Genomic DNA, 24,360 nt, shown 5'->3' with positions numbered 1-24,360 from the left:
CCACATGAGTCTATGAAAGTGTTAACAACAACTGAAGGTTAGCCAGAAATAAAGGGAACTACAACATAGAGGAAAGACAAAAATTTGTTCAGTAAATGAAGGTTTCCCAAGTCACTATTGGTCAATGGAAGGAAAAGCTATTACAATCACAGATACAGATAATTGAAGTCTATGCTGTATTTGTCAGATGATTCACTTCCCATGACAAACCCAGATGCTAGAACCATGACCTCATGGGGCTGCTTTGCCAAGTCTACCTTGATTCTTCTTGGGCAACACTTCCAGTATCAGGTCCCAGCTCCCTGTTCATTCTATTTCTCTCACCTTCTATGTGCCCATGGGGCTCCTCTTTTGAGTTTCAGGGAAATCATTTTTCCCTCTGAACTTCTTCAAATACTTAAGCTATGTGCTGGGAATTTAGGACTTTATTAAACAAAGCCAAAAGTATTCAATACAAAAATCCTTTTGTGTGCCCACCACCCCTTTTGTCTCTTCTGGAGACAATGAGCATCTAGCAGGAGACTAGCTTATAGGCATGGGGAGGGAGGAGAGAAGCAACAGCAGAAAATACAAGGAGAAAAAGAACATAGGCACAATTTAGATTTCAAAATATTATCCCAAAATTTACATACATGATATTCAAGTTAGTTATACAAAAAGTTAAAAAGAATTGTTTTTCTTCTTTTCTCCCTCTAGGACATGAGGAGGCAGGGAAACCACTGGCAAATAAGCTGGTGAGTGAGTGGGTCTCACAGAAGCTGTGGTGGAGAAATTAATCCTTGACAGGTATCATATGCCAACCTTACTTTTAGAAGAAATGTAAGCATCAGTCTCTGCTAAGTATCAGCTTTGTTCTGGTTAATGAACAGTAAAGTACATATTTTTGGTTTACATTTCTGAATATTATGTCCATGGAAAGTTGATTTTAAAAAATTTGTTGGTTTTCTTTCTGCTTTTCTGTGGGCTGAACCTTTTATTAATGTTTTTAAATAGCACATTTTTAAAAAGAATGTCCAGCAAAATAAAATCAAGAAATAATAGTTTTCCATATATATCAGTGGTAGTCAACCTGGTCCCTACCGCCCACTAGTGGGTGTTCCAGCTTTCATGGTGGGTGGTAGCAGAGCAACCAAAGTATAAATAAAAAGATAGATTTAACTATAGTAAGTTGTTTTATAAAGATTTATTCTGCCAAACTTAGCGAAAATCCAACATAAAGTACTTGGTAAGTAATTATTATTATATGCTTTACCTTGCTGTAACTCTGCTTTATAAATTTTATAAAGTAAAGTTACTTCCCTACTTTATAAATCACCATTACTGTGGAACCGGTGGGCGGTTAGAAGATTTTACAGTATGTGTAAAAAGGTTGACTACCCCTGAGGCCCTGGCCGGTTGGCTCAGTGGTAGAGCATCGACCTGGCGTGCAGAAGTCCCGGGTTCGATTCCTGGCCAGGGCACACAGGAGAAGCGCCCATCTGCTTCTCCACCCCCATCTGCTTCTCCACCCCTCCCCCTCTCCTTCCTCTCTGTGTCTCTCTTCCCCTCCCGCAGCCGAGGCTCCATTGGAGCAAGGATGGCCTGGGCGCTGGGGATGGCTCCTTGGCCTCTGCCCCAGGCGCTAGAGTGGCTCTGGTCACGGCAAAGCGACGCCCCGGAGGGGCAGAGCATTGCCCCTTGGTGGGCAGAGCATCGCCCCCTGGTGGGCGTGCCGGGTGGATCCCAGTCGGGCGCATGCGGGAGTCTGTCTGTCTCTCCCCGTTTCTAGCTTCAGAAAAATACAAAAAAAAAAAAAAAAAAAGGTTGACTACCCCTGATATATATCTTCCAATAATGTATGCATGTAGAAAAACAGAAACAGCGCTACGTATTCAACGAAGGGAAAACTTAATTCATGTAATTTGTGAAACAGGTAACAGAAGAGCTGAGAAACCAAAAAAAGGACAGTGATTTTTAATGTGATAAAGCCACTGAACTAAAGGAATAAAGGGAAAAGGCCTTGTTACTGAAGTGCATGCTGGGTCAGGAATCACGGGACACTTGGCAGGAACATGGGGGTGGGGTGGGGGGAATACTCTGCAGTTCCCATCCTCCAACTCTCCCCTTTCCCACTGTTTCTTCCTGTCCGTCGGACCCAGCTGGCAGCCCTGGCAGCCACTCCTAAGGAATGTAGAGAAATACTGTTCACAGGATCAGTACCCTGTAGCATAGATGAGAGACGGAAGAGAAGAGCCAGGAACAGGTCAGAGGGCAAACAGGCCCAGGACTTTGAACCCTCACAAAGAATGTTTTTAAATTCACCATTTAAAAATCCTGGTTTGATGGTATAATTTACACTTCAAGATCAAAGTTGTTCTCAATAGATCCTATCAATGAGTTATCAAAGTCTGTGCCGTTTTTTGGGATGAACCATTAAAATCAAGACAACCTGGTCAGAACGAGCAGTTATGTATCAATATATAATATATGTTCATATTTTGAACTGATGCTGGGTGCCTCGTTAATTTTGCTAACTTTATTTTCTTTTAACTTTTTATAAGAACATAGCTGTCTTAATTTCTTGGCTTTTCAAATGCTTCTAGCTTTAGAACCTCAGTTGTTCCTTTCCCTTTATCTGGAATACTGAGAATCCCTCATTGCTTTTCTTGTTAGTCTTCTATTTATCCATTTGAAAGTTGCTGAGATTTGCTTATACCCTAACTTCAATGATATTTTCCAAAATGAATTTTCTATTGCCAAAACTATATTGCACAGGACATGGCAAATATTTGCGCTCATTCCTTTGAAGCCTCAACCTGGCTGGCACCAGTCTCTAAATAAAGATCAGAATTAACTGACTAATAAGGCAAGAGTACACAGTACTTTCTTCAATAAAATTTTCAATACTGTTACTATAGAGGAGTCTTTCCAAAAGATTTAACCTCAGGTGGACAGAAACTTTGAAAATATTGAGAAATAGCCGCATTCTAAAATCATCACTGTACTTGAAAAATTGTAATAAGCTATCAAGGAGTCCCACTTGAAGGATTTTCCATATTTTCAGTCTCTATGTCACAAATTTTAGCATGACAGTTTTATTTTTTCTTTGTTTTGAATAATTCCCCCCCCCCCCACTGTACTTCTACTGGTCCTAGAGCCAAGCTTTGTTTCCCAGTTTTAAAACTAGTAATGTTTCCATTTTAGCCTGTGTATTCTAATTCTCATTTTGTTAAACTTTTCCAGGTAAAGATGATGGCTAATGGAGCTGACCACATTAAAAACAGATAAGAAATAAGGAAATGAGTTTTGACTTAAAACTATGTGAGAAACTGAAAGTGTCAGTGAAAGAAAAATATCTTTCTAAGCTGCAGAAGGAACTTTAAGATGAAACTAAATTAGAGATACCAAACATTTTATGGAAAAGGGAGACAGATGTGCTTTTGGAATCAGGAAAATACTGGTTAACTTTTAGTTGTGATCACACTTTGATCGTGCCTATGTGAAGCAAATGTTTTGGCTCTAAACGTGTTTCTGCTGTTTTTATGTTTTCTGCCTTCATCAACCTGGAGACAGGAGACTTAGACAGATTCTGACACTCTGATGAAGTTCAATCAGAAGAAGACTTTTGCCTGCCCCACAAATACCACTAATTGATGAACACTTCAGTGTCTTTTGACTGAAAACTTCCTGCTCCTAAAGATCTCACAAGCCAGATGGGGGCAAAAATGGAGAAAGTGGTTCTAGTACCTTTTGCTATCCATAATTCATTCACTCACATAAAAGAACAAGGTGTTGGAAAGGGCCTAAGGCGTCATCAGATTGTAATGACATCTGCTGTCATGTAAATAAAGCATATAGTTTTAATGGTCTAGTTGAATTCATTGTTTTTCTGAACTGGCCTTAATATAGTTTCTTTTTGTAAAACGTACAAAATAATAAATTGTCAGGAGCTAAACTGTTCTTCTACATTTGGTTATCCTTTTCCCACAAGACACTGGTTGCTCCTATTAGTAATCTCATACCTGAAAACAATTAATGTTCTTTGGCGTCCTAGAATGCTAGAGTTCAAAGGGGCTTAGAAACTATCAGTCCTTCATTTTGAAGATAAGTAAACTGAGGCAGAGAGAGGTTCTGATTTCTGCAAGGTGGCACAGAGGTACAATGAAGATATATTAAAACCCCAATTCTCTAGTCTTCCAACTCCCAGTCCAGTGAAGCTTTCACTAAACCATTCTGTCTCCATTGTGAGCCATTTCCCCAGCCCTTTCACTTACCCTAATCCATGCCAGTTTACTTCAAAACTCTGCTCCCGTGGGCAAGTTATATGTTAGCATATCAGAAAATTTGGAGTACATATATCCGAGGCATTTTGCTCAGGAGGAGAGATTATATTACTCGTCTCTCTCTCTCTTTTTTTAATTTAATTTTATTTTTTTTATTTTTCTGAAGCTGGAAACCGGGAGAGACAGTCAGACTCCCGCATGCGCCTGACCGGGATCCACCCAGCACGCCCACCAGGGGGCGATGCTCTGCCCCTCCGGGGCGTCGCTCTGCCACGACCAGAGCCACTCTAGCGCCTGGGGCAGAGGCCAAGGAGCCATCCCCAGCGCCCGGGCCATCTTTGCTCCAATGGAGCCTTGGCTGCAGGAGGGGAAGAGAGAGACAGAGAGGAAGAGGGGAGGGTGGAGAAGCAAATGGGCGCTTCTCCTATGTGCCCTGGCCGGGAATCGAACCCGGGTCCCCCACACGCCAGGCCAACGCTCTACCGCTGAGCCAACCAGCCAGGGCCTTTTACTTGTCTCTTGATGGACCTGCACCTTAACAGGCAGAAGTGTCAGGATGTCGGGCAAAATTGCCTAAGTATGAAAGCTAGAGTAGAAAGTCCCCATACAAAAAAAAAATTTACCTATAGAGAAAGCCCCTTTTAAATAGCAGCCTTGATGAAAGTCTAGAACCGTTCAAAGATTACAGACTTTTGGAAAATTCAAATGTGCTATATTCAAGGCCTATGCTATGGCCAAAAAGACACTCAAAATGCTCTGGGACTAAGCATGAGTCCTGGAATCCATGCCTGCTTCTTCGAAGGGGCACCCTTTCCACAACTCCACAAATTAAATGAGTAACGTGGGCCTAACCCCCAGAAGCCTAGAAAAATAATTTAGGTGGAGTTTGAGAAGAAGAAGAAGGATAGGGTCCAGTGGGATGTAAGCTGAACTCCATGAGATGCGAACTCACACATATACTTTACCATGCTCGATTAGGGCAGTTAAGATGCAAGTTTTTTTTGTTTTGAATTGAAGATTTACTAGCACACACAGCTGACCTGGAACTAGAAAGCGTGCTGGAGAGTGGAGGAAGCATCCAGAGGTTTCAATCACTCTAAGTACAGCGACACCCCCCCCCTCCCCCGCTCAATTCGTCGCCAAGGCCCCCTGCCCCGTCCTGTCTCCCGGTGTGGAAGTAATCCCCACTCGGCCTCGACCCTCAGGCCCCACCAAGATGGGAGGACGCCGGCTCGGCGCTGCGCTCCCCACTCGCGTGCGGCTCTGTACGGGGCGCGCCCGACGGGGCGGGCGGGGGAGGCTGGGAGAACCGCGGGCGAGCGGTTTATTGTTCCCTCACCCCCTCCTCCCGCGCCTGGCCCGGCGTCACTGGAAAGGCGCCCGAGCCGCGCGGCGGCGGGTTATTTATAGCGCGGGCTGCGCGCGCGTCACGGAGCCCTGCCCGGCTGACGGGGCCGCTGACGCGCTTGGCCGCGGGGCCCAGTCCGCGGGGCTGCGCGTCGGGAGCGGCGACAATGGGCTTCTGTGTGTGCAGCTGCGGCCGCCGCCGGGGGCCGGGGGAGGGGGGCTGGTGGCCTCTCCCCGACCCCCGCCCGCCCGCCCGCGGTCGCCCGAAACGTGACCGGCCTTTTCTGCCCCTGGCCGTGGCCGGCCCCCGCTGCTTTTTTTTCTTTTTTAAAAAAGTATCAGTATATTCGCTTTGGCCAAGCGTTCGCTTCCACTTAATCTGCTTCCCCGGTCCTTCTCCTCAACTTGGTGAGAAAGGGGGAGACTTCAGCCGGCCGGGGGCAACCACTTTGTGCGTCCCGGGAGCGGGAGCCACCCAAGGCGCAGCCAGCGGGGGATGCGTTGACCGAGGGGCAGGGAGCGCCGGGCAGGTAAAGTATCTCGGACCCGAGTGGGGGTTCTTGTTTGGGTGGGGGAGGGGACCTGGGGTGGCTGTGAGCGCCGGGCCGCCCTTCTGGGACTGCTGTCGCCCCGCTCCTCCGCCCACGGCCGGCTCGCAGAAGCCAGTCTGGGTGCGTAGCGCAATGAGCGAAAGGGAAACTTCTGCGCGAATGACTACGTGAGGCTCCTCCCGAGAGGCCGAGTTGATAGAGGACACCCCCTCGCTCCCCTCCGCTGCCTCTCCGCCCCTCCCCCGCCCCTCCCACCGCCGTCCTGGACTTCAGAGTCCTCCCTCCCGCGGGATCTGTCCTTCTGCGCCCCCGCCCTGCGGAAGGAGGGGCTGGCGAGGCTTTTTAGGGACTTCCTGGGAAGCGGAGACCGGCTCTGAACCCTCCCCTTTCAGCTGCCGAGAGCTGGAAAGCTTGCTCTAGAGCCTCTTGCACGTGACAGGCAGGCAGAGAACTTGCTGTGCCTTCTAGGAAATTGCAATCGATTTGTAATGCAGTTTCGCTAATTGGGAGTTCAAAATTAAACTTTAATAAAGCATTTGTGTCGTCTCGTCTAATTGTGAAAGCTTCCATCCGTCCTGGTAGATAGACTTTAAGTCTCAAGTTAATGGCGCTAAGCTAGATTTCCCCCCCACACCCTCCACCCCAACCCGTACAACTCTGTCAGCCGGCGTCGGCGCAGCTGGATTTCCGTAAGGTACAGATGTTGCTAATGGCAGCTTAAGCACGGATGGGCAGATAGCATACGGAATGCAACATGTTGCCATATGGTTCTTTTAGCCTTTCACCTCCAGGGATGTCAATCACATATATACTGGAAAGAACTTAATGACTCTCTGGACAACAAAATGAATTACCTGCTACAATTTATACCCCTTGACCTGATACGTTATAACAACAGGAAGATAGCATCGCATAATTTCTGTGGTATACATTGAACTATAGAGCCACTTTTCAAATTCTATAGCATACATTTGTAGTTTGAGAGGCTCTTTCAATCATTCTGGTTGTAAAATCTGTTTCTGTATTGCCTTTGCCCTCCTATCTCTGGGTGATACAAAGTTTATAAAGTTTAGCAAAACTGTAGTCTTGGAAATTGCCAAATAGCCCTCCAAATAGTAATCGATGAGGGTATGGAGAAATGAGAAGTATGATCTCCAAAGCTAGTTATTTAAGAGTTGGCAATCTAAGCGACACCACTTTTGGAACGCAGAAAATTAAAGGACTCCTATGAAAAGTAGGTGTTCTGTGAGTCGTTTCAATCATAATGCCTAAATCCACTTATTAAGTATTTGAAATTCAGTTTTTTTTAATTACTTAAATCATTCTTGAACTTAGGAAAGTAAATTACAGAAAACAGTGCTGAGAAATAAGAAATGTAAGAAAAATAAGGAGGACCTCAGCAAGCCAAATTCTATACACACATCCCCCACACACTGTGTGTATACTTAGAGTTGAATCACGTGCGTGGTGGTACTGGTCATTTGTTCCTTCCAACACCTCCCGATATGTCAGTGACAGCATACTGAAGTTACTGTTCAGATCCTAGTGGAATGACTCTGTAAAATTTCAAAAGTCTTATTTTTACACAACTTGGTGACTAATAATATATTTAATTTATTACCTCTAATTTCAAATGATAAACATGGTTGTCCTTTACTGTATTCTTCCTTATACTTTCATGAATGCAGAGAGGTAACACTGAAAAAACAAGAAAGTTAGGGTAAAAAAAGTAAAATGACTCCTATGACATTTTTTATTTTTACACCTATTAAGGGATATCTGAAAGCTATAAATTTTGCTTCCAACAATATGGGAACCACATTAATTCATGTGAATTGATAGGCTAGCAAAATACAAAAAATAGTCTAAGAGTATATATTTTTAGCCATGTTAAATTTCAGAAAGTTAACATGTCCTTTCGATGTAATATTTACAAGATAATAATTCCTCATTTTTCTCCTTTTCTGATGGCTGATAATTTGTTACTTAGTGCTTTAGTGCAATAATTTTGATAATTATTATCTAATATATTTTGTGTATGCAAAATGTTATACAAAAACACATTAAGATAGATCTGAGTTATGGCAACTTTTCCAGGGGCTGTTTTTGGTAATCTTTTAATGCCTGAGGTCTTATTTCTGTGACATCAGCACTCAAGGAAGTTTAACCTCAATCAGTAGTGAGCTTGTCAATAATGACTCCATCTCCATGACTTCTGAATAGACTGTGAGTGTGTACTTCAATCAGTCACATAGAACTTGTCTTATAAAGTTGTTATTGTCATGAACAGGTATGACAGCCTTTTGTTAGGCCCTGATGTTCCTCTTCAAAAGCCAGGCAAAAGTCCTGCTCTGCTTCATTTCAGATTTTGAGTCTTTTAGTAAATAAAATCCTAAGCAGCACTATTTGCTTTTTCTCAAGTTATAACATTACATATAGTTGAATAATTTGGGGCCCTTTTATAGACACGAATTATGTATATTTTTGGTATACATGTACAGTAATTAAACCAAGAGATTTATCATGCATCATGACTTTTATTTTAAATGAAAATTTGATGGATTTCCATTGTTACTCTAAATTAGGTGGCTGGCTGCCAAGGTGAGCCCAGTAGCTGGAAAGTACTAGCATTGTTATCATTGTTATTTTCTAAAAGGGAACTTGCCTTGCCTTTCTTTTTCCCTCCCTCCCTCCCTCCCTCCCTCCCTCCCTCCCTCCCTCCCTCCCTCCTTCTCTTCCTTCCTTCCTTCCTTCCTTCCTTCCTTCCTTTCTTCCTTCCTTCCTTCCTTCCTTCCTTCCTTCCTTCCTCTCCCTCCCCTCCTTCCTCTCCCTCCCCTCCTTCCTTCCTTCCCCTCCTTCCTCCCTTCCTTCCTCCCTCCCTCCCTCCCTCCTTTCCTTCCTTCCTTCCTTCCTTCTTCCCTTCCTCCCTCTTTCAATTTTACCTTTTCATGTTGCTAGTCTGAGAATTAGCTTGAATCTGAAAACTTCTGGAAATGTGTTTGAACTGGCCAAGAAGACTTTCACAAGTGTTTTTGGTTGCCTGCTGGCTTACACATTTATCTTGAACTGGTATGTTTATTTTAACTGAAAAAAATGGGAAATACTTTTAGAACAAGGTATCTCCCCTATGTTCTAAGTAATTTTAATTGTGATGTAATCTTAGCTGCTTTCTTGAGTTTTTTTTTTTTTTTTTACTCACAAATGTATTTTAAAACATTTAAAATAAGGCAGATTTATGCATCTCTCAAGGTATTATGGGACAGGTTATGGACAGGCATCAAGCCTGTAACAAACTTCATTTGAGTGAGTGTGGGAGGGTAGAGAGCCTGTAAGAAAGAATATATAGTCCCACTGCAGTAGCCATGTTTGTTTTTTAAATTTAAACCCATATTGCTGCATTAGAAACTTGTTTTTTTTTCTTTTATAGTATTTCATAAAGAATACTCCCATACAGTGTTCATAAAGAATTTTTTAAAACTGTCAATCTGTAAATATTTAACCAGCTAAGCAGGAAGCAGTCTTTTCTTCTCAGCTATATATGCAGCTTTGTGTTTATCTGGGTTAGTGTGAGTGCCATGTAAATACTACACAGAATTTTGATTTGGTTCTCCTTACTTTGACTGATTGACAGGGGTTTCTTTAATTAATTTTGTTATATTTTATGTTCTGTATTTAGATATTGAAATACAGTATTTTATAAGATTGTGTTTGCATTTATTTAATTTATGTTTCTTTATTTTAAAGCATGTAGCCTGGAATGTTTGTTCTGCATTATTTTTTTCACATCATTACTCTAGTACTGCTTGATGTAACTTGATTAGCTCCCTCCCCCGTCATGATTGGTAATTAAAATAGGCATTAAAATTAGTCACTTAGCAATTTTGCTGTTCAATTGGCAATTAAATTACTTAATTGCAATTAAAGTCCTAATTTTAATTGGCAAAATGATAGATGTAGATTTAAGATAATATGTATAAATACTTTAATAAGTGTCTATATAAGGATTACTTAATTACTCAACTTCAAGTTTATGCTGTTAACTTTAGAACTTTTAAGTGAGCAATGAAATTTATATTACATCTATTCAAAGGATATGGTAATTAGATTTATTACTTGTCACTGTTAGGGTCCCTGCTATGTTACTTTTGTAGTATTAAAATTATAGTCTTAATAATTGCAGAATTATGATGAGAAAACGGGCATATATATGTTTGTCATAATACATCAATATTGTATATTTATTTTTCATTATATTGAGAGATTCCTATTCACCAGTTAGTCTGAGGGGAGAAATCAAATGTTATTTTATCACTAAAGGTAGAACAAAAACTAACCAGCTAAGATATACACATACACATTGTTGTAAAGTGTATATATTTTATCTACTTAAAGAAAATGCCATATAACACTGTGATAGTTACTAATGTTATAGCTACTTTAAAATTTTCAAGTGTCCTGGATATTTTCTTAGCATATAACAACTTATTTTCAGAATGTTCAAAATGTCTTTTAGGACTTTGTACATTGTAATGATTCCCATGTTTATTAAAATTAGCAATGAAATCTAAAACCAAAGTTATACTTCCCTACTTAATAAAAAAGAATTGTTACAGAAGAAAATATTGGTGGTTGCCAGGGGCTGGGAGGAGGGGAACAAGAAGAGTTACTAGAGTTTCAGTTTTTCTAAGATGAAGAGTTATGGGGATGGATGGATGATGATGAGTACACAACAATGTGAATGTATTTAATACCACTGAAAAGTATACTTATGATTAAGATGGTAAATTTTGTTATGTGTATTTCACCACAATAAAAAAGAAAATATTAAGTGGTTAATTTAAAAGCAAATGTTTAGGAGATGGTTACCCAGAATCAAACATTAGAGAAAAGATGAAGAGTTTTTATTATGCAAAATACTTTTTGAGTGGCATGAGGTTTTACCATATGTTCAATTTTATAATTTAAATTTACAAGTAGATGGTTCTAGCAGAAAAAGTCCTGTTTTCTTCTGCACATCTTTACACGTTTCTAGAACGGGTTCTGAATCAAAGTAAAAAAGAATTTTTAAGTCTGCATTAAATGGTTTTTGGTGAAAATAGGTCAAATAAAATTGAGTAAAGGCCACAGTTACCCAAAATATGAATATCAGCTAAGCAATAGACTTATTCTCTATATATCCTATAGGAAAAGAACAAATTCTTGGTTGATTGATATTCTGTTAATGCAAATGAAATGGCAAAAGCAAAACCCTCCCCCAAAACCTGTACTATTAAAAAAGGATAGTGTATTTTCAGAAACAGATTTTTTTCCAAAGTAAAAATTTCTTTCTTCTATCAGTAAAGTAAAACTTCCTGCCAAATGGCAACAATACCATGAATGTGTTTGTCTAAATATAACTTAAAATATATCTCATTTTTATCCTTAAAATAGATTTCATTAAGTAATTTTATTATGAAATATCTTAGAGTTACCTTTTCATACAATGTAAGAGTTCTGTATATTCACTACATCTGAACTGTAAGGGCAGCTAGCTACTCTGAGTTCATTTTGGGAGGCTAGTGAAATAAATCCCTAAAGGCCCCCTTTCCATGCATTAAAATAGAAAATCCTGTGGGATTATATTCATGTTTGCTTTCTAAATTATACCAAAAGCTCAGTTTTATTAAGTATAATCTGCCTAGCCATACACAAAAGAAAATACTTTGGTTTAGATGTGAGTGTATGTATTATTTATATTGATTTTTTAATAAAAATATTTTGCATACATGTTTCAGTATGTTCTGCTTAATATTGGTTACTATAAAAGATATAACATTACTTTTCTGAATGTTTTTCTGAGATCATCTAATAGTGGTATATATTGATAGGAATAATAATTTTTAAATTTATTTTGTTGGTGTCAGAAAAAGAGGTATTTAGGGATAGGACCAACTTTTACTCCCATTTATTTTAAATTGTTAAGAAAATAGGCCACCATTGTGGGTAACTTTATACATTTATACACGGTACAATAATTTAAAGTTATATCAGATTCTGGGCCCTAAAAAACCATTATTGTCATTTTAATTGTTATGAAATAGTTTATATTTAAGAATCTTGAAGGGTTGCAGTCATATAAATGCAGAATTTCAGTTTCTTTTAGCTTAAAGTATTATTTTACACGTTTTCTAAAAGATTGTTCAATTGCACATTTTGATTCCACTATATGTGTAATTAAACCTCTGTGCAGAAAAGCATTCTCTTATGTACTAGCAAGTACACTCACACCAATTCTCTTCTAAGGTATAATTTATTTAAACGTGTAATCATAGGATTTTTAAAACATGCTTTCATTTTTCCACACTGAATGTCAATTTGAACTGCTTGGTGATATAAAGATTTTATTACCATTATGATTCCCAACGCCCCTCCCCCCACCCCTCCTCCCTAACAGTGAGTTAAACACGAGCAGGAGAAAATAAAGAAAATCTATTGTGAACCTAATTCCATGTGTTAAACTGTTTCCCTTTTCCAGACAAATAGAAGAGAATCACAGATTTATAGATATTTATGAGTTCTAGCACAATATGAATATTTGGGCCTGCAGCATGCTCTCTTCGGGATTGGCCTAAGTAGTTATAGCTCTGTGTGAGTGCGCGCGCGCGCGTGTACGTGCGCGTGCGTGCGTGCGTGCGTGTGTATGTGTGTGTGTGTGTGATGTGAGTTATTCTGAATGTTGAACGTTGTGGAGGCCCCCTACTGACAGGATCAGTAAATTACAGAAGTGGGCGGTTCTACTAAGACTTCCATCAGAATCTGGTGGGAACACAAGAATGTGAAGTTTTGATTGTAGTCCCTCGTTATACTTTCTGATGCCTGTGCTGAATCCTTTCCACCTCTAGCTCAACCAAGCCCTACCGAAAACGAAAAGGCCAACCCAAGAAGTAGCTTATCCAGTAATTGGCTTAAGTATTTTAGTTTTGCTTTTGGTCTATCTTCCTAAGAAGTAACGCTTCCCAGGAACTAGCTCTCTTCCAAGAGGACTCTTCCACGGATTGTAGTATAGAAGGAAAGAAGTCCATCTTTTCTCTCATTTTAATATTATATTTAATTACGTCATCCTCAGTTATTACTAATTATTATAAAAATCTGCTGTGAAAGTTGCCTCTCGATCTTGGGTGCATTAAGACTTAGAGAAAGACTATGTTACCAAAAAACCAAACTCCACAGGTTGCTGTTATATCACAGTATGAGATTCTTTCCTCTCGTTCACTTTAAGAAGTCCAGAACACTTTCCTACTCTCTGGAAGAAAATTCTCAAGTTGTCCCCAGACTCACCCAGGCTAACGTGTGTGTGTGTGTGTGTGTGTGTGTGTGTGTGTGTGTGTGTGTGTGTGTGTGTTTTAAATGGAATTGAGGGTGGAGGAGCGTGTAGAGGAAATATGTTTACTTAGATGTATCTATTTGTGTATGAAGGGTAATGGTTACAAAGTTTTCCCAACCCTCGCTTTCCTAGGAATACATTAAAAAATAATAACTGCCACCCCAGCGTGTCTGTGCTTCAGTTTCCGACTGCCTGAAAATAGCGGCCCGGAGCCTGGCCCTCCGCTGGGATCAAGGAAAGCTCCGCTTGGGCGCGCCCAGCTCCCTGGCGGAAGGGGAAGGGAACCCGGGAGGGCGCCACAGAGCTAGAGCTGCTATTTTGGGCCCAGGCGAGCCGGTGCGTCAATGCCTGCGCCCCTGCGTCACCGCCACCCCCACCCCTTTCCTTCTCCCTAGCTCTCCAAACTCTCACTTTTTCCCTTTCGTTCGCGTGGAATCGATTCTGCCCACGGGGCTCTGACGCTACCAAGCTCATGCTAATCAGCTATTCTTCGCCCTCTTCCCCTACTCACACACCCTCACTCGCCACCACAACTCCCCCCAAACACACACACACACACACACACACACACACACACACACACACACACACACACACACACACACACACTTCCTGGTTTGATTTTTTCCCTTGCTCCTGCTAAGGCACAGCTGAGCAGCAGCGCCGGCGGCGGCGGCGGCAGCAGCAGCAGCGGCAATCGCAACATCTGGGGAAACTTAAGGTGGTCACGTAGGTTTCCCCAAGGCACGGCGCAAAAGAGCCCGAGGCTTCCCGGGCAAACGCAGGGCAGCTGATGGCTACGCCTCTCCAGCAGCACGGGAGCGGGCAAAGTTGGGGTGCAGGTTCGAGCGAGAGGCTCGGAGGCGCGAATAGTTGCACGGCGCTTTCGGCCCGTACTGGCTACGCCAGGATGGCGGGGGCGGGAAGCTGCAAGGGGCCCCGGCGGCTTGGAAGCGAGCCCCACCGAGGGAGGAGGAGGGCCAGCTGGAACTCGCAAGCAGAGAGGGAAGAAGCCCCCGAAGCCTCCCTACCCACCTCCCAGTCTCTTTCAGCCCCGAGGGAGAAGCCCTCAGAGGCCCGCCCAGCTCGGGTCGAAGGACCGGCCAGGAGGTTCGCTCTTGGCAGAAACAGCATTGCTTTTGCTAGAAAGCGCCTTGCGCCTTCAGCGTGACGGGTGCGTTGACTTGCCAGGCGGAGTCGGTGCCTCCTCAGCGGGCCGCGGGGGTGCGGGGTGCGCCCGCAGCTCACAGCCAGCCGGGGCCCTCTTCCTGGAAGGCTGAATGAGTGCTCACACTTCACGTTTAGCGGGGCTACTCTACCCCCTTCTCCCAATATTTTGTCTTTCCAGAATTCTTGGCTCTCACAGAAGGCTGTGAGAACCCTTGGACTTCAGAGGAGGATCAGTTTATTTGCCTAAACTCGTGGTAGGAATTGATCGGCATCGAGGAGTGTCCAAAGTACTAGAGTTAGCGAATGTTGATTAGAGCATCTTTCCGCAGAAGGCGCACCTGTTGCCAGCTGCTCAGCTGCATTGTCTGCCGGAAAAAAAGAAAAAAAGTGGACTACGCTTCACTCCGACTTTTGGGGTCCCCAAAGGGCTGGGTCACCTCCTCCTCCTTCTCCCTTCACCCCCCTATCCACGCACCACGGCCTCCCTTGCACATAGGAACTGCTACGAAAGGAGGGAACACAAATTAGCCCCTTCCAACTTGGACTCCGAGTGTGTGTGTGTGTGTGTGTGTGTGTGAGAGAGAGAGAGAGAGAGAGAGAGAAGACGAATGTGAATATGCCAGAAGGCGCGGCGGCCAGGGCCAGGGAAAGGGAGGAAAGGGGGATACACCGGGCGAGGGAAATCCCACCCCAATGGCCTGAGCCCTCTGGGCGTCTCGTGTCATGGGACATCTGTACGCGCTTCCGTTAGTGGGGGTGACGATTGTGGGTGGCTGAGGTTAGGGCGCTGCCAGGCACACCTCATGATTGATATTCCAGGTGCTGACTACCTGGCCCCACTAGGGCTCCCTTCCGCCCAGGCTTTTGTTGCCCCCCCCCCCCCCCCACGTGTGAGCGGCGGGCGGCAGCAGCGGCGCGGGGTTTGGGGAGGTGGGTGAGTTGTTGCTGCTCTGAGGGCTGCGCGGTCCAGAGTGGAGAGGTCACACCTCTTTCGGAAAAAAAAAAACCCAAAAAACAAAAAACCCCACCAAGCTGGCTACCAAGGTGAACCCAGAATGGTTCCCACCTTAAAATCGGCCCTGCTCGTGACGTCAGGTCGGAAATATACCAAAGCGAGCGCCGGCCAGGAGTCCGGGGAGCGCGGCGGCGCGGCGATTGGGCGGCGGGCCTCTGACGCGCGCTGACGCGCGGAGACTTTAGGTGCGTGTTGGCAGCGGCAGCGCGAGCCACATAAACAAAGGCACATTGGCCGCCAGGGCCAGTCCTCCCGGAGGCTCGCGCAAAGCTCCGCGGTCCCGCTCGCCTGTCCGGCCGGCCCCTGTACCTGCTCCCCGCCGGCTCCGGGCGTCTCGGCTCCCTGCTCCCCTCTCTCACGCCCCTACCGGACCCTGCGCCCGGACTCCCAGAGGGAACGACACTTCGGCGGAGTTGAATGAATGAAGAGAGACGCAGAGAACTCCTAAATGAGTAGGTGCCGCCCGTACAGCTCGCATTTTTTTTTAAAATTATTCTTTCTTCTTTTGCACGTCTCTTCTTTCCATATCTGTGTACAGGTTCTCTGAAATTGGGCGCCAGAAGTGCGGGACGCGAGTGGGGCAGGAGGATGGGGAGTGGGTGTGCGCGGCTGCCGAGGGCAGTTGTCCGAACACCCGCTTCGGCACTAGCGGGGAGTTGGCTCCCAGCAGAGGCTCCCGGGCTCATCATTGGTGGACATGGAGGGAGACTTGTATAGTTCAGCGAGCTGCGTACTTGCCCGCGGAAATAAATGTGCACAAAGTTTGTCTTAGTGCGGAATTGATTCTGGCCGTTGGACACAGAGACTCTCAAGTCCTGTGTATACTAGGGGCCTGGACGCTGCTCAGAAAGTGACAGGGAGAGGGAAAGGACTTCAGTTTATGTGTTGCTTGGGAACTGTCACTGCGGCGGGCTAGTGTGCCAGTGTTTCCCGGGTATTGTTGAGTAAGTGAAGGGGAGGAGGGTAGAGTGTCCTGTTACTAAGTTGCCTGAAATTTCTGCTTTTGATATATGCCGCGATTCTGTATGTGAGTGTGCCAGAGACAGAGAATATGTAGAGTCCAATCATGAAGCTATGAAGTAACCAGGGGGATAATTCCCAGCTCAGACATCTCTCTCCAGGGCTGTGGGGGTCAAGAGTCTCCTCTCTTTCTACTTTTTCTGGTTAACCTCCCTTCTCCATGAAGCAGGGTTCTGAGAGGGGAGCAAGAAGAACAGAAGGAGTGGATGCTTGGCTTTCTTTTTCATTTGTAACAAGGTTGTCTATGCTCTAGAATGCCTTCCAAGTGGGAACATCTGAAAATTACTAGGATACAAGAATGCCTTGTTCCAGCAAGTACGCAGTCTGTGGCAAGCTGTATAGGGAAGGTGTTCAGCTTGTAATGTTGGGACGTGTTTCTAACGTTGGTGCCAATACCAGATAAGCAACACTGGCCTCCCTCTGCGATTGACCTAAGATGCTCCTGGAAAATTAGGGTCCCCTCTTCCCACCCTTTAGCCATTAAAAATGTTGAAAGATGAGTTTGCTGGAAAAGTGAATGCCAGTTCACCTGTTTCCCCAATCCCAGTGCTCTGTCCAAAGCCCATTCAGATTACCTTCAGGGCTGCCCAGGCCTCGCTAATATTTCATAACTCATAAGGGGTAGAGGGAGAGGTTTTTTTCATTTTATATTCTTGACTTTACTTTCCTCCCTCTTCCCAAAAGAAAAATCAGTTTCATCATGGGGGGGAAATCAGAGAAGGTTACAATGCTGTATTTTATTAAATTCTAGTTTCTTCTTTTTGGGTCTCAAACTGAAATGAAAATGACACTCCCTCACTCTCCATACACCCTACCAAAGGAGCCAATTTATGACCTCATAAGTATTAAAGAAGCACATGGAATACTTTGGCTTCTTCAGAACCCTATCTCTGCAAGGATTTACACAGTGCAGTGGGTGGCATTTTCTGTTGTTTTCAGCCATCTCTTTTTTACACATTCATTCTAACTGCTAGGCTTGATGAAGGCTGCACACAATTTCCAATGAAACACTCACGGAGGGCAAAGAAGGGCCTGCCTGGTGAGTCTGCAGGTGCCTGGCTGAATCTGTCCAGAAAGTTACCCTGAAGCTTTTCGTGTCTGTATTTCAGGGAGGAGATCTGACAGGTTGGACTCCCCATTGATTTTCTAAAAATCTTGGAAACGTTATCCTTCATTGAATTACGACACTGTCCACCTTTAATTTCCTTGAAACCGCCTGTAACTCGGCTGAAGGTTAGTGCAACTTGATTTCTTTCTTTTCCTCTCTCTCCTCCCCACCCCCCAATTCCCTAAACATCAAGACTAGAGGCAGTGCGATCTTCCTCAGTAAACCCTGCAACTTAAGGTTGTCCACCTTTTTTTTTTTTTTTTGCCTTCAGGAACAACTTTCTTATTGTGCAGTTCAACTTCATTTCTAGAATGAGCTTGCTGAAGCTGAGCTCCAGAGGGAAAGTCTCATTTAAGCGGGGGTGGGGGTGGGGTGGGGTGTTTGTCCGTGAAAAGAAGTTGAGGGGGAGACGTTTGGAAATAGCCGGAAATGAAGACCCTCAATGGCTTCTAGCTCTGGGTCTTGATTGGATCCGCCCTCCCAAGCCCTGCACCGTGTTGCTGCGCAGCACCGCGCTCTCCGCCCTTCCCCTCGTGCCCCTTCGCTCTCTGACCGCGGGCTGCCGGCGTAGCTCCAGGTGTCCCCGAGCCCGGGACAGAGTGTGCAGTTGCCCAGGCTGAGTGTATATTATTACCCTGTTTCATTTCCAGCCATGCCTTGTGTTCAGGCGCAGTATGGGTCCTCGCCTCAAGGAGCCAGCCCCGCTTCTCAGAGCTACAGTTACCACTCTTCGGGAGAATACAGCTCCGATTTCTTAACTCCAGAATTTGTCAAGTTTAGCATGGACCTCACCAACACTGAAATCACTGCCACCACTTCTCTCCCCAGCTTCAGTACCTTTATGGACAACTACAGCACAGGCTACGACGTCAAGCCACCTTGCTTGTACCAAATGCCCCTGTCCGGACAGCAGTCTTCCATTAAGGTAGAAGACATTCAGATGCACAACTACCAGCAGCACAGCCACCTGCCCCCCCAGTCCGAGGAAATGATGCCGCACTCCGGGTCCGTTTACTACAAGCCCTCCTCGCCCCCCGCGTCCGGCGCCCCGGGCTTCCAGGTGCAGCACAGTCCCATGTGGGACGACCCCGGCTCCCTGCACAACTTCCACCCGAACTACGTGGCCACCACGCACATGATCGAGCAGAGGAAGACGCCCGTCTCCCGCCTCTCCCTCTTCTCCTTCAAGCAGTCGCCCCCCGGGACCCCCGTGTCTAGCTGCCAGATGCGCTTCGACGGGCCCCTGCACGTGCCCATGACCCCGGAGCCGGCGGGCAGCCACCACGTGGTGGACGGGCAGACCTTCGCGGTGCCCAACCCCATCCGGAAGCCGGCGTCCATGGGCTTCCCGGGGCTGCAGATCGGGCACGCGTCGCAGCTGCTGGACACGCAGGTGCCGTCGCCGCCGTCGCGGGGCTCCCCCTCCAACGAGGGGCTGTGCGCCGTGTGCGGCGACAACGCGGCCTGCCAGCACTACGGCGTGCGCACCTGCGAGGGCTGCAAAGGCTTCTTTAAGGTGAGCGGGGCCGGGGGCGCAGGAGGCAGGTGAGAGCCCCCCGCAGCTGGGAGCCTCCGGCTGCGCCCTCCGCTCTGGGGCAGCAGCTCGGCCCCAGCGGGCTCGGGAAGGGTCCGCCCCGGGGGTCCGCAGAGGTCGCGGTGGGGCCGGCGGGGGCCTGAGAACAGGAGGCAGGGAGACAGGGGACCCGGGTCGCCGCCCGGCAGGCCCCCGCCGCAGCCGCAGCCTCGTGTCGCTGGAGCCGGAGTTGGAAGAGGGTCATTTGCATGTGCTTGGAGCTGTCTCCTCTGTTCAGATTGAAATTGGTTAGGACAGAGAACCGTGTCTGAGCTAACCAAGTGGAACAGAATTCCCTGTGGTCAAATTAAGTGATCTCTTTATTTCGCCATCCTGATTGAATAATCTTATCATTTTAAATAGAGAAGGTCTCCAAGGAATGTAAATAATATGAATGCCCACGGATTTGTATTTACTGAGCGTCTCCTTCTCCTTCTCTTGGCATATAAAACACAGCAAGGAGCGGCAAGGTTAGCTCAAATGTTAACGCTATCAATTTTCTTCTGTAACATGACCTGGGGGAGGGAAAAGGAAAGAAAGAGAGAAGGGAAAGGAAAAGAAAATAAAGTGTGTGTATGAGTTTGTTTGTGGGAAGGGAATCCAGACCCCAGCTGGTGAGAAATTGTCTCTGGATTCCCTGGGTTGCTGGATTTTCAAGAGAAATATAATTTTAAGGCCTTTATTACTTTTTTTTTTTTTTTTTTCAGCGCACGGTTCAAAAAAACGCGAAATATGTGTGTTTAGCAAATAAAAACTGCCCAGTGGACAAGCGGCGCCGGAATCGCTGTCAGTACTGCCGATTTCAGAAGTGCCTGGCTGTTGGGATGGTCAAAGAAGGTAGGTCGGGGCGAGTCTGCGATCCCGCAGTCTGCTTGCGGGAAACCGGGGCCCCTGCCCAGCCCCACCCCGCCGCCACCCGGGCCCCCAGCGCCCCCGGCCCCCCAGCGCCCCCGGCCCCCTCCTCGGCGCCCGGCCTCGGGGAACCGGCGTCTGCCTGCGCGCCCATCTTCCCTCGATAAAGTCACCAGGCTCTTCTCCTCTTATAACTATACGACCCATTTGGAAGAAGACATAAAAGAGCTCCGCATTTTTTATGCTTCTTGACAGTAAAGGCTTTACAAGCAGCAGGGCCCTGCGCTGCCGGCCGGGCGCCCCGCGGCGGCAGCCTCTCCCCGGGAGGGGCCCAGGCCGCAGCTGGGTCCCACTTGTGGGAGCAGCTCTAACCCTGGTCTTTCTTCGCAGTGGTTCGCACGGACAGTTTAAAAGGCCGGAGAGGTCGCTTACCCTCGAAACCGAAGAGCCCACAGGAGCCCTCTCCCCCCTCGCCCCCGGTGAGTCTGATCAGTGCCCTCGTCAGGGCCCATGTCGACTCCAACCCGGCTATGACCAGCCTGGACTATTCCAGGGTAAGAAGCTGGCGGGGGGTAATCATGTGGACAAACCGACAGATGGGCAGGATCCCCTCCCCACACCCACCACTAGCCCCTAGACTCCAGGGATAAGAAGAGGCCAGCAGGGCTGTGGCGTCAGAGCTCTGGGTACAGCCACAGGAGGACAGGCAGACCCACAGGCAAGTGCGGACAGGAGGACAGTGCACAGGAAGAGAAGTTAGGTCGCAGTGGTCGAGTCTCTTCCGGTCCCTCTCCCACTCCCACTGTCCTACCTACTCACACACTAATGTCTCTGCTGCCAGACCAGAGGCAGTGATGCCCAAACCACTTGGATTTTTATTCCCAGTCTTCCAGAGATGCGTTCATCCTCAGCCTGTCTGGCACTGTCCTGGAGGGGGGTGCTTGCTTGGGAGTCTGGGAGGGGAAAGAGACAGGGTTAAGGAAGGATAGTAGGGTGTGGGATCAAGTGGTCAGAGCCCTCTTTTACGTCAGCTGTGAAGAATGTGTGGGCTTTAATGGGAGGAAGTATGTTGGGCAGACCTAGAAGTCACCGCAATTTTATTAAGATTTGCAAAGGGCATCTTTGCTTGAGACCCACTCTGGGACTGGCATGAATACTAACCTGTCAATTGTTTTGTGGAGATAAGAGTGAACATTTCCCAGGCCTGGATGGCACTGTATTTAGTCTGTATGGAAATGGTAATTTACATATTTAAAGCAGCGACCTCATAGCACCATCCCTAATTGAATTAATTGCCCCGGAACATCTAATTTCCTTACTGGTCAGAGAGAGGTTTAATTGTTATAAAAACCTGGCTCCGCTACTAGAAACGGGGTTAGCAATTTCACGGGTTATATATTTTAGAGAACCTCATTAAGTGCTTTTTAAAATGAAATTCCAGTTCCAGGCGAACCCTGACTATCAGATGAGTGGAGATGACACCCAGCATATCCAGCAATTCTACGATCTCCTGACTGGCTCCATGGAGATCATCAGGGGCTGGGCGGAGAAGATCCCGGGCTTTGCTGACCTGCCCAAAGCCGACCAGGACCTGCTTTTCGAATCGGCTTTCTTAGAACTGTTTGTGCTGCGATTAGCGTACAGGTAACTGAGGAAGCCATCAAGGATGTTAGGAAAGAAGGAAGAGAGCAATCAAGACAGGAAAAGAAAGAGGAAAAAGAATATAAAAGGAGGGAAAGAGAAAAGGACAGAATAGAGCATGAAAAGGGGGAAAAGGAGGGGAAGGGTGGTAGAAAAAGGTAGAAAAGGAAGAAGTGAGCCCAGAAGTCTTGGATGAATGGCATGGAGGTGGGATAGGGGGCGTTCTTGATATGAAACTGAACCCTTTCAAGGTCCACTGGTCTACATTTTATTAACTCTTCGGTAATTAGGTGCTTCTTAAATCCCTCATTTATTGCTCTTCAAGTAATTAGTTGTTTAGCTTTTCTCTCTCTCTTTTTCTCCCCTCTCTCTCTTTGGTGTTAATTGCAGGTCCAACCCAGTGGAGGGTAAACTCATCTTTTGCAATGGGGTGGTCTTGCACAGGTTGCAATGCGTTCGTGGCTTTGGGGAATGGATTGATTCCATTGTTGAATTCTCCTCCAACTTGCAGAATATGAACATCGACATTTCTGCCTTCTCCTGCATTGCTGCCCTGGCTATGGTCACAGGTCAGTACCAGAGGTGCAAGGCACACTTCTCCAGAACTGCCCAGCGGGATTGTCCCGCTTTCCCTCGCCACCCATTCTCCCTGGTCTTGCCAGCTAGCTAACTACTTTGTGCATTCCTCTTTTGTTTCTGATATTTTCTGCAGAGAGACACGGGCTCAAGGAACCCAAGAGAGTGGAAGAACTACAAAACAAGATTGTAAATTGTCTCAAAGACCACGTGACTTTCAATAACGGGGGGTTGAACCGCCCCAACTATCTGTCCAAACTGTTGGGGAAGCTCCCGGAACTCCGTACCCTTTGCACACAGGGTCTACAGCGCATTTTCTACCTGAAACTGGAAGACTTGGTACCGCCGCCAGCAATAATTGACAAGCTTTTCCTGGACACTTTACCCTTCTAGACCTCCTCCCATGCACTGCAAAGGAACTGGAAGGAAAACCTAAAACTGTCCAGAGGGGGCAAGTCACAAGGGCAGAGATATCCCCCTGAGCTGTCTCAGCTCTAGTGGCCCCACCTGTTCCATAAAACTCCCAGCCCCTTAATCCCTAAAGGAAAACAAAAAATAAAAACTGTTGCTATTTCCTAACCTGCAGGCAGAACCTGAAAGGGCATTTTGGCTCGGGGCATCCTGGATTTAGAACATGGACTACACACAATACAGTGGTATCAACTTTTTATTATCAGTTTAAAAATCAGTTTAATGTTCAGAAGAAGGATTCCTCATGTATGATGGGAAATGTTCAGCACGTTTGGTTGTCACAGTTAAGACAAATGTCATACACACACAGACACACACACACAATCATAAGGGGACCCACAAGTATTGCCCTTTAAAAGACTTCAAAGTTTTCTGCTGTAAAGAAAGCTGTAATATATATTAAAACTAAATGTTGCGTGGGTGGCATGAGTTGAAGAAAGCAAAGGCTTGTAAATTTACCCAATGCAGTTTGGCTTTTTAAATTATTTTGTGCCTATTTATGAATAAATATTACAAATTCTAAAGATAAGTGTGTTTGCAAAAAAATAAAAAATAATAATAATAACTACACAAAAAAGGGACCAGCATGTTGACTCTAGGTTGAAAATGTTATAGGCACTTGCTATTTCAGTAATGTCTATATTATATAAATAGTATTTCAGACACTATGTAGTCTGTTAGATTTTATAAAGATTGGTAGTTATCTGAGCTTAAACATTTTCTCAATTGTAAAATAGGTGGGCACAAGTATTACACATCAGAAAATCCTGACAAAGGGACACATAGTGTTTGTAACACCGTCCAACATTCCTTGTTTGTAAGTGTTGTACGTATCGTTGATGTTGATAAAAGAAAGTTTATATCTTGATTATTTTGTTGTCTAAAGCTAAACAGAACTTGCATGCAAGCTTTCGACTGTTTCCAGAGTGCTTATAATATACATAACTCCCTGGAAATTACTGAGCACTTTGAAATTTTTTTTGTTTTTTTAATGTCTAAAATGGTCAGTTAATATATTATTTTATGTTTGAGTAAGAATTTTAATATTGCCATATTCTGTAGTATTTTCCTTTGTATATTTCCAGTATGGCACATGATATGAGTCACTGCCTTTTTTTCTATGGTGTATGACAGTTAGAGACACTGATTTTTTTTTCCCTGATAAATTCTTTCTTTGAGAAAGACAATTTTAATGTTTACAACAATAAACTATGTAAATGAACAGAATTTTGTCTTCTTTCTGGGTGAGAAAATAATAGCAATATACAATAGAGTTGGAGATTGATTTGGGATAGGTCACTTATTAGACATCTGCGTTATAAACTGACAGCCTAGATCTATGCTGGCAAAAGAAACCGGGGAATTGAACTAATTTTCAGAGAATTCAATACAATATTTTTCCTTAACCACA

At 45.3% G+C, this 24,360-nt stretch overlaps 1 protein-coding gene across 3 annotated transcripts; it reads left to right on the top strand.

Moving 5' to 3' along the window:
• The first annotated feature begins 5,777 nt into the window (after nucleotides 1-5,777).
• Nucleotides 5,778-24,126, top strand: NR4A2 (nuclear receptor subfamily 4 group A member 2). 3 transcript variants are annotated; one of them, XM_066345769.1, is made up of 8 exons: nucleotides 5,778-6,139; nucleotides 17,838-17,961; nucleotides 18,487-19,352; nucleotides 20,117-20,246; nucleotides 20,652-20,815; nucleotides 21,703-21,905; nucleotides 22,293-22,471; nucleotides 22,615-24,126. In XM_066345769.1, exons 3-8 carry the CDS (start codon nucleotides 18,489-18,491, stop codon nucleotides 22,869-22,871), a joined length of 1,797 nt encoding a protein of 598 aa, XP_066201866.1. In that variant the 5' UTR covers nucleotides 5,778-6,139; nucleotides 17,838-17,961; nucleotides 18,487-18,488; the 3' UTR covers nucleotides 22,872-24,126. The 3 variants fall into 3 exon arrangements, with proteins under 3 accessions (XP_066201866.1, XP_066201867.1, XP_066201865.1); XM_066345770.1 differs by lacking the exon at nucleotides 5,778-6,139 and adding an exon at nucleotides 15,681-16,160 and having other exon boundaries at nucleotides 18,665-19,352; XM_066345768.1 differs by lacking the exon at nucleotides 5,778-6,139 and adding an exon at nucleotides 15,681-16,160.
• Nucleotides 24,127-24,360: the final 234 nt, after the last annotated feature.

This window comes from Saccopteryx leptura, chromosome 7 (assembly GCF_036850995.1).
Source record: "Saccopteryx leptura isolate mSacLep1 chromosome 7, mSacLep1_pri_phased_curated, whole genome shotgun sequence".
Lineage (NCBI taxonomy): Eukaryota > Metazoa > Chordata > Mammalia > Chiroptera > Emballonuridae > Saccopteryx > Saccopteryx leptura.
This window is presented reverse-complemented; position numbering and strand designations above follow the sequence as displayed.